Source organism: Panicum virgatum, chromosome 5N (genome assembly GCF_016808335.1).
Source record: "Panicum virgatum strain AP13 chromosome 5N, P.virgatum_v5, whole genome shotgun sequence".
NCBI lineage: Eukaryota > Viridiplantae > Streptophyta > Magnoliopsida > Poales > Poaceae > Panicum > Panicum virgatum.
The window spans coordinates 58,337,727-58,348,211 of NC_053149.1; the positions used below are offsets into that span (position 1 = coordinate 58,337,727).

Here is a 10,485-nt window from a genome sequence, read left to right on the forward strand (position 1 = left end):
TGATCATCGCCTCATCGCCTCCTTTGCGGTGCTCCCGTCACGCTCCCCGTTCTCCGCCACGCCACTCTACCTACCGCCGCCCCCCGCTCCAGTGCTCCGCCGTCCTCCAGTCCGCACGCCCGCACGAGCTCGCCGCGATGTCATGGCTCGCGCGCTCCATCGCGGCCACCCTCTCCTCCGTCCACTCAGACGACGATGAATCCGAGTCCGCCTCCGGCGACAACAGCCCGCCGCGCGCATCCGCCGGGGAGTCCGACGAGCAGCCGGACACGCCGAGCCGCGGCGTCAAGGACGACATCTCGGAGCTGACCGAGTCCCTCACCCGCCGGTTCTGGGGCGTCGCCTCCTTCCTCGCGCCACCGCCGGTTGAGGGCGTGACCGATGAGGGGGATGAGCAGGAGGAGGAGGAGGAGGCGGCGGCGGCAGAGGGGCCTCAGTCGCCGCGGATCGACGGGATCCGGAGCGACCTGGCCGAGATAGGCGGCAAGGTGAGGACCGGCATCTCGATGCTGTCGAACGCCGGCGCCGTGGCGGAGATCTCCAGGATCGCGTCGTCGTTCCTGCCGTTCGGGTCCGAGGAGGAGGAGGGGCAGGTGGAAGGAGAAGCGGTTGGTGTAACAGAGGAGGTGATGGAGTTCGTGAGTCACATCTCGAAGCATCCGAAGACGTGGCTGGATTTCCCCTTGTTCATTGACGACCGGCGTGCGGATGGTAAGAACCAGCGCTTCAGATCCGAGTGCTTGAGCGGTTTGAGTTCATCTGATTGTATCGATTCATCAATCGTCAAACCGTTTGTTTTTGCTAAGTCACTATATAAGTGGATAAGCGAATAATTGGAGGGTTGACTTTTTGTAGCATAAGATTGTTCGAGTAATTAATCTTAATACTGACATTATGGTTTCACGACTGTAACCAAATTTATCCATCCTAAGTTTAGCATCTGAACTGTAGTCCATATGATGCAATTGCTAAGCTTATGTTGGAATCCCTGCCCACTGAGAATCATCGCTTATGTTGGAAATCGAGTATATCTGCTCATATTTACAAAGGTTTTTCTGTGGATGAATTGTCTGAGTTGTGTTTGTGTCGGTTGTGATGTTGATGTTGTGTACTTGTGTAGATGTTGGTTTAACAAAACCGCAGATGCTACATCATATATTTATCATACTGATGATCAGTGGCGGAGCCAGACCTGAGAATCAGGGTGGCCAGCCTTGGTAATTGAGGTGCTAAGCTAATAAAAAGTGTCAAAATTACTGTTTATCTAATGGAGCTTTTGCATGGCAGGGGGGGGGGGGCATGGCCCACTTTTGACACTTAGCTCCGCCAGTGCTGTTGATGTTTACTGTACTTTTACTCAAACATGCATACTGGGTCAGAACTGTTTTTGGAGTTGACGATTATAGGTTCAACATGTATGAGTTGAACTTGAATGACTTGGTAACATTTTCCATGTCATTCCATCATGGCATCATTTATGATGTACTCTGTATGTCACATACTCTCATGTTCTTTACTGTACCAGATTGATTTCCTCAGGTCTTTACTTATATATGATATGCTTCTATGTGTTTAGATTTTGAACTGTCAGACGCACAGTATGGGCATGCAGTGGCTATTGAGCATCTTGTGCCAAGCTTGTCATACCTCAGGACTGAGCTCTGCTCTACCAATATGAGCGAAGCATGCTTTTGGAAGATCTATTTTGTGCTTCTCCATTCAAAACTCAACAAGCAAGATGCTGAAATGCTTTCGACACCGCAAGTATACTCCTTTCATTTGTTCTATTTTCTTTCTATTTGTGGAATTTTCCTTTCTTAATTGAGTATATAAGGATTATCATTTGTATTTATTGTGTGCACGCAGACTACAACTATCCTTAAGAAACATCTGCATATAGACCTGGACTGGGAAGGCAACTTGCATAGATCTTAGCAGAAATCAAATTACTTATGGATTATGAACTAAAAATCAAGCAATGGTCTTTTAAATGTGAGATAATTTATCTGGAAACCATTTTGTACTCACTGTCGGTGAACATTTAGTGGCGTGTGGTCCTTTCTATGAACCAGTTCATTGTGAATAAGCTGAGCTGAAATTGATTGGTACAAACCTACCTGGGGCTGGGTTTAATGGAGCTCAAATTATCTGTGCAAAATTGGCTAGCTGACCTTTTATACACTTTATCTCATCCTGATCTTATTTATTACTCAAGATGAGATTAACATTATCTGTAGAAAATTAGCAATGTGGCTGCAGGGTACTGTACTAATACTGCTACTACCAGCTATTAAGGAACACATATATCCAGCGTGTATGTATCATTACATCTGCGCATTCTTGCTTGAGTCCTGAATAACTTATTTATTCATGAGTACAGTAACAACTAAAGATTGTAGACAGAACTAAGCCCAACAGCAGTGTTTTAAAGGTGACGCCTAGGCATCCAGGCGGACCCTGCTCGCCGTGGGTTATAGCCATGCCTTGTCCCCTAGGCGTCCAGGCGTACCCAGCTCGCCTTGGATCACCTTGTCGCCTTTATAACACTGCCCAATAGTGACATCGTAGTGTGATGATGTGATGATGCAAGCACATAAAGCCTTTGATGAGTATTGGATGATGTAGGCACACAAAGCTTGATGATTGCTCTTGATGCAAAACTCCCCTACATATTTAACCTTTGTTGATCGAGAACGTTTTATATGTCCATTCCCAAGTTCCATCTGGTAACAGAGTGGGATTTAGACATGTATGTTCAATATTTCCATTCTTTTAGATATTCTTGTGGTGAGATAATTTTGATTTCTGAAAATCAAAGCCTTCCAAATGTAATCAAATTGCTTATGATTCATGAAACCACGAAGAATTGCATTGTTAACATAATGTTGTGGCCTGTACTACAACCTGTTTTTCTGCAGATCACATATTCACATCATACTGCTGTTGGTGTTCTCTCATACAGTCAACAACTCAGCATATATATACCATCCATAGAAACTATACAGATAACTTAATATATCTGATGATAAATGTAAACTTTGGAAATGCAATCTCTTGTTGCATTTTAATTAAGTAGAAACTAGAAGTGTGCATACATCGCCTTGTTGGATCTGCCTCCTAAAATTATTCTATTTTGTGCAGATTCTGGAAGCAAGAGAAGAATTATTGCAAAGTTCACCAACAAAGAACAAACTATCACCAGAAAACAGGAATTCGCCCTCCACACAACCTGAAGGTAGTGTGATGTCACCCTCAAGCATCCAAAATGAGAGTGGAATGCCTGAAGCACCATCATTTGAAGAACCAACTTCTGCTTCTGTGCCAAAAGCTGAGGCTGACAAGCATCCAATTTCGACCACTGACGCTGAAGTAATTGACAAGTCTGTAATTCAAGAAGAGCTGGTGGTGAAAACTGAGGTCAAGAGTTTACCCACGGAGAAGTCTAACCAATACCCTGCAGAGGATGATGATGAAAAAGAAGTAGATGATTGGCTACAGGATATGGACCATGTGTCCAGCAAAACAGGCAAAACCGCTTCAGCTGGGGAGGAGGAAGATGTATCCTTCAGTGATCTAGAGGATGACTAAGGGACTGCTCTAATGCAATCACCTAGTGGAGCTATATGGTGGCTTCATGAAGAACACTGGCAGCTACTGAAAAAATTAAGCTCGTAGCACTGGATTGCAGTAGCAGCAATTCAGGATCAGGTTAACAATGCCCCTGAGCCTCCGAGGCATCCTTGTTCTATGTTGATCCATCTACGAAGTCGGTCTTTCGCTGTACATAGAGTTCCACACGCTGTTCTGCTTTCCGGTTGTATCATTGCCCCAGCAAACTGCTGTTGGTTTCTGTCAACTATCGAGTGTTACGTTACATGTTGATATGTATACAGAGTTCCCTTTTTTTCTTTTCGTGAGAAACAGCTCTAACTCTACACGTCAGTTAGGGTCTTGCAGTTCTACTGTTTCTAAAGAAGGATGTGTGCCGAGATTTATCCATTTTCTAAAAAAGAGATCGGCAGAGGATGTCTCCGGTTGCGCATACCTTCGCCACGTGTGCACATCAAAGGGCTGGTAAAGGGCTCGAAGGGCTGCTAAAAAGGTCAGATTTGATCAAGTTGGATGTGGATTGCGAAGAGATCATTAGAACTATGATCTGTTACCATCCCTATGCACATCATATCCGCCAAGGTTATTTCAAGTCTGAATCTTAGATGAAGTGGCCCGACAGTAAGCGCACGCATATGCACATCATATCCGCCAAGGTTATTTCAAGTTAAATATGCAAAAAAAAAGTCATTGTTCTAAGTATGTTTGGACTAATCAAGATCAAATACACTGATACACTATCTTGAAAAACTAAAAACACTGATACACTATCTTGAAAAATCAAAAGCATTTCCACCGATACAGACTGTCCAACGTGCTCACATATGGGCTAAAACGGACTCCACAGTGCTGTACTGCCGTGCATGAAATTGCTCATCAAGAATGCCCTTCCTTGGCCACACCATATTCTTCAACAAGCTTCGTCACAAGTCCCATAAGATCAACAAATGCGCTGAACGATGCTCGCAGAAACCGGGCCTCTACTGCTGCGAAGTGCCTGAATTCACAAATCAGACTACCTTCAGACCATTTTTTTAGGGTCAACGGAAGGGGAGAGAATCCCCCCCCTGATTAATTTCATTGTGGCCCCTAACGGCCCGCATGATAATCAAAGTTTTATACCATTTGTCTAGCATAAGGCGAAATGTGGCATAACACAACATGTCCTAGCTCAAGGACTCAACCGTGGCATAACCACTGATAAAAGAACTACAACTCACGCCAGCAGGCATCACAGAAAACGGCAAGCATGTAGTAACTTGATGCGCGGAGGTGGGCACCTCCCCGCGCACCGGGAGCGACGCTTTCGCTGCACATCGGTAGTCACATTACCGGCCAAGTGATCAAAGACGTGCTCAGGCCGCACCCCGCTGTTTGAATCCTTGGTGATTCGCACGAGCAGCAAGGCACAACATCATGAGTTGTAGCCATGGTACCGCCCGACCGCTTCTCCAGAGGGCATTGACGCGCCGACTGCACACGGCAGCCGCACAGCTGCGTCGGCCACCCCCTCCGGCCAGGCAGCACAAGGGGCCATTGCCGACCACAGCCGCCGGCACAGGCACCCGCCAGCGTTTGCAGCTCCACCTCCGCGTCCATCGCCGCGCTCAGCCGTGACGTCAACCTGGCCGTCGGAGTCGCCTGCTCCCGGCCGTGCGGTCCTCCTGCGACGCCGACAACGGCAAGCTCCCGCCACGAGGCCGACCCCGGCCGTGGCCAGCGCAAGTGAACGCAGCAAGTGGCCCGACACCGCCAGCCGCGCCACCATGGCGCCGCTAGCACGCCCACGCGCAGGTCACCACCAGCAGCGCCTCCATGGTGCCGCTGGTGAGGCCACGCACCGGCCACCCCCGGCCGCAGCACCACGCCGCCGCTGGTCCTTCCGCAGAGCCCCCTGCAGAGGCCGCATCACAGCACAAGGCCTCACGACCTCCGCCCAGCAGCGTGCGCCGGACCGCCGCTCCCGCTCCACCTCGCCACCGCCGCGCCGCAACGCCACTGCCGCGGCACCTCAGTCGCGAGAGGCGGTGGATCCAGACCTGCCGCCACCGGATCCGGCCACCAGGGCCCCGGATCCGGCCACACCGCCTGCCAGCAACGCCCGCCCGCCGTCGAGCCGAGCCGCGCCGTGGACCCAGCCGCCGGAGCTCTCGCCGCTCACCGAGCGACCCTACCGCGCGCAAGCTCCGCCGCGCCTAGCAGCGGCGCCGCCATGACCGCCACACCCCATCTCCCGCGCAGATCCGGGTGTGAGCGGACAAGGACCATCGATTCGGCCTTGCCACCGCCTTCCTAGCAATCCGCGAGGGCTTCCTGCAGCTCGCTCGGGCGTGGGGGTGACGGCGGCGGCGCCTAGGGTTTGGCCGCCGCCCGAGTCGCTCACGCGGGGAGCGATGCGGGGGCAAAGATCTCCTGTTCGTCTGCTTCTACCTTCAGACTTAGTCTTGGTACAACAATGCATACACAGCAGTTAGAGAAGCCAGAACGGGTATACTAACACAGCAAGCTTTGCTGCCTGATAGAGTCATCTCCCTCTTGACCTTGTCAGGCTGCAACTGAAATAAAGAGCCACAAAGTCATTGGCAACTATAATTGGACAAGTTCATGAACGAAGGTAATCTTTTGTAAAAAAAAGTACTAGTAGAATACCTCCTTGTCAACTGCTAACGTTTTGTAGACTATGGACGCATGTTCCTCAGACTCATAATCAACTTCAAAGTTACTAACAATATATCAGTGCTGCACTGTGCACTCAACCCAGAAATCACTTACAGAAGAAGCAAAATGCACAGTAGGGGTAACTTTTGAATAAAGTCATTGCAATTTTCTGACAGATCAATAATATCATTTATATTACCACCGGAGCACGGTGTTGAAGAGCCAATCTGGAAACAAGTAAGCGACTGATACTGATATTAAGTATTTAAGTTACCTCTAGTCGCTCGACATCACAGTAAGGCTAGGCTTGCCAAACTAAATCTACGAAAAAACAAGTTCCCCTCCCAACTATCATTCAAGAAAATAAATGCCTATAATACATGTAGGAGGAACTGCATACGTCGTTTTTTTTTTCTGAACGGAACTGCATATGTCGTTACTTAGCAGAAATATGAACTCAAGTTTGCATTGAAGAGTATTTGAACTTGGGTGGTCTAGATGTTCATCCACACCCTCAACCATATGAGCAATCCCAGAGATCATAAACATAGAACCCAGAGAGTCATTTTCTGCAGCCTCAATTTTTGACGCTATTGTTACCCATAGCACCCAGAGAGTCATTTTCTGCCTAAGCCTAAGCATGACGTTACTTTTTTTTAATGACACCCGTCGAACACAAGACAAGCATCTGGAAATCGAATCACTCTGCAGGGCAGCACATGGCACAGCAATCAAGTGGTTAACAGATTTGTCTTTAGTTTACGTTTATTCATGATTGCCCTAATGCCCTTTACAAATCGATAGCTCAATCAGATTCAAGATATTAGGATTTATAGGATCATAGTATCATACTACTTTAGTAGGAAAATAGAAGTTAAATAAGATAAAAAAATACGAAATAATTTCTCACCTAGGAAAATAGACGACAGGGTTTATGGCGAGACCGATTGCCTGGCGCGGCAAATTGGCGCCCTGGCCAACAGGCGACGGCCGCCGGCCGGCAGCAACGACAATCGCGAGCACTCCGCTCCGCACTCAGGTCTGCAGGCCGTAGGCGGACATTAGGGAATTGGGGAGGCTGCCAGGGCGGAGGCGAGAGCGATCGCGAGATGCAGCAGAGATAGCTGGGAAGGGGAGGCGTCGCGAGTCGCGAGATGCAGCAGGGATCGGGAACGTGAAGGGGAGGCGAGACGTCGCTGGGCCCTGGTGCTTGTCGATGGAGAATTGGGAGAGGAAGGGTGATTAGATTGTTAAAAGGACAAGGCCTAAGTGAGTTTTTCTTTGGCCCATAACATTAGATTAGTGGATTGAATAGAATTAAGAGTACTAATTTTTTTTTTTGCAAGGCATGGCCCCTGCTGGCCCCCCTTGCCTCCGCCACTGAATAACAGCATCGCACTGCACAAAGGAATTGCCTGAAAGGAAGCTGCCTAAGTATGCGAACAGACAAGGGTGAACTACGATGGTACGCGATCTGACTGCGTCGACACCCCGCTGGCCAAGGCCAAAAGGAAGGGAGGCCGGGAGAGGGCAGGGAGGGAGGACTCACCAGGTGAAGTCCCAGCCGCCGGAGGAAGATGCTGGTGGAACGGAAGCCGCAGCCATCGCGGCAGCGTGCGGGCGGGCTGTATGTGGAATCGAGAGGGCCAGACGCATCACGCCGGTCGACCGCCTGGGCGCAGCGCGCCAGACGAGTACTCGATTGGAGGGGGAGGCGGCGCTCGGAGTTGAGGTCGCGAAGCCGGCGGCGAGGCGTCGTGTGGGGGCTGACCGGCTGGGAGTCCGCCCGAACTATGGGCTAGGTGGGCCGGGATAGCTTTCTCTCATTTGAGCTGGGCCGTATAGGCTGTTTGGTTGGTCGTAGCTATTATTTGCGCTTTTTTCTTTTTTATATTTTTAAAAAATAAAAATTTCAAAAATATATGTCCGTTTTGAAATATTTCAAAAATACCCCCGGTCGCCCCCCATAGGGCGACAGACCTTAAGTGTAATTTTTTTTTTCAAATTTGCAACGATGTCCCTGGAAAAAAAGGGGGTCTGTCGCCCCCCCTCGGGCAACCGCTGGACCCGGCCCACGGGCGCGGCAGGGGGGCCTGTCGCCCCCCCCCCCCCCCCCGCGGGCGACCGGGGCACCTCCCTCTATATAAGGTCCAACCCCTCTTCCCTCCTCATTTGAGCCCAAAAATTCCACCAAAAATCCAGAAAAAAAGAGAGAGGTGAGGAGAAGGGAAGCGGCGAAGCCCTGCCGGATTCAGCACTTGTGATATGCAGGTTATTACATTTAGTTTATATAATTTTTTATTTAAGTACTACGCATTTAAGTAGGGGTGAGTAATTTAATTTAATTAGTGCTATAGTAGAACCATTTAAGTAGGAGTTTAATGATACTTTAGTTTTTAGTTACGTAGTAGTAAATTAGTTTAGAAAATTAGTACTACACATTTATTATTACAATTGCAGTACTATTAGAGACGCGTTTATAAATTAATTACGATTTAGAATAGAATTTGGCATATGCAGTATAGAATTTGAGTGTCATCACGTAGTTATGAATACTTATACGTTGTAGTTGAATTCCATACTTAGTTTTTACGGATTATTGAATAAGGTAGTGAAGTAAAGAGTATAACTCGATAAGTATTCTGTGATATACAGATATGTCGAGCAAGATGCAGTTTCAAGTATTTTATGGTGACTACAATGTTTTGTATGGACCAAATGGAATAGATCTTTCTGCCTTTAAGTGCACATCAAGCGCCATAGATAAACCTCTGGAAATGAGTTTTGGTTCTATATGTAAGTGGCTGCAGCGTGGGTTCCGTGTTGATCCGTTGACACATGTGATCACCGTCCAGTCTCTTGTTAATTGGGAGGTAGAAAGTGATTCATGGGAATTAATGATGATACACAGCACTGATGACTGGCAGAAGTACATGCAAGCAGCTCTAGAGCGTGGGTGGCATCTGGCCATTCTTGTTCAAATCCGGGAGAAGACAGAAAATGAAATCCAACATGGTGCAGATCAAGCAACTTCGAGTATTCGAAGAGAGACCAATTATGTTGAGCAAGAAGAGACAGAGAACCAAAACATGGGACCACAGGGCCTTGCTGATGAGGGAGAGAGGATACATAGCATTGTGGACGAGATGGAGGCAGAAGACCAAACCGCAATAGAGATGGAAGAATATGAGGGCTCATCTGATGACGACGAGCAGTACTCATTGCCAAAAGAGTGGAAGGAGCATGGTTTTGACAGTCATGTCGCAGAAGACGTACGAAATCAGGAGTGAGAGTACAGAGGAAATGAGGTAGTGCAAGGTGCAACATATCCAAATATTGAAGCCGTAAAAGATGCTGTGAGACTATGTGCAATATCATTGAAACGAGAATTCAGAGTCGTAAAGTCTGGCAGCAAAGAATATGAGGTGAAGTGTGTGAATGATGGATGTCCATGGCGAGTACATGCATTCAAAGGAAAATGGAAGTCGAACTGGAAATGTTCCATTGTGACAGAGCACACTTGTTTGCTGTCAGAAGTTCTTCCCTCGCATCGCAATATATCATGCGACTTTGTTGCAAAGCAAATGTATGGGTTTATTATGGACAACCTAAATTATGAGCCGAAAATGATTGTTCGACACATAAACAAGGTGTTTATTTGAAGGCATGGCGGGCTAAACAAAGGGTGTTGGAGATGCGGTTCGGCACATACGAACATCATATGATAACCTACCTCGTATGTTATCCCAGGTTGCTGCTAGAAATCCTGGAAGCTTTTATGACACATACCTCGTACCAGCCGTGACTAGGGGGCAAAGAATTATGCAACGAGCCTTCTTTTGCATAGGTGCTTGTGTTAGAGCATTTCAGTTTTGTCTTTCGGTGATCTGCATTGATGGCACATTTCTGACTGGAAGGTATAAAGGTCAGATACTCACCGCAATCGGTGTAGATTGTAACAACCAAATAGTTCCGCTCGCATTTGCATTTGTTGAGAATGAGAACATAGACAGTTGGTATTGGTTCCTTGAACGAGTCAAGGTTCATGTTGTTGCTGCACGTCCAGATGTGTGCCTTATTAGTGATAGGCATGCAGGTCTGCTGCAATCAATACTGAAATTGCAACGTGGAACTGCGACAACGCCTCCATTGTGGCCGGATGTCCAAAACAGGTGGTGCATTAGGCATATGGGTGCAAACTTCTATGACCACTTCAAG

The 10,485-nt window shown here is 47.9% G+C and overlaps 1 protein-coding gene across 1 annotated transcript; it reads left to right on the forward strand.

Annotated features, from left to right (window-relative positions):
- Positions 1 to 3,935, forward strand: LOC120672715. The gene is made up of 3 exons (XM_039953267.1): positions 1 to 711; positions 1,577 to 1,764; positions 3,142 to 3,935. The coding sequence occupies exons 1-3, from the start codon at positions 138 to 140 to the stop codon at positions 3,586 to 3,588; spliced, it is 1,209 nt and encodes a 402-aa protein (XP_039809201.1). The 5' UTR covers positions 1 to 137; the 3' UTR covers positions 3,589 to 3,935.
- The last annotated feature ends 6,550 nt before the right edge of the window (positions 3,936 to 10,485 follow it).

Bases quoted from the DNA above. Each gene is read 5' to 3' on its own strand.
- LOC120672715 (XM_039953267.1), top strand. From the start codon at position 138: ATGTCATGGCTCGCGCGCTCCATCGCGGCCACCCTCTCCTCCGTCCAC. The intron at 712-1,576 runs GTAAGAACCAGC...CTATGTGTTTAG, and splicing joins TGACGACCGGCGTGCGGATG to ATTTTGAACTGTCAGACGCA. The intron at 1,765-3,141 runs GTATACTCCTTT...TATTTTGTGCAG, and splicing joins AAATGCTTTCGACACCGCAA to ATTCTGGAAGCAAGAGAAGA.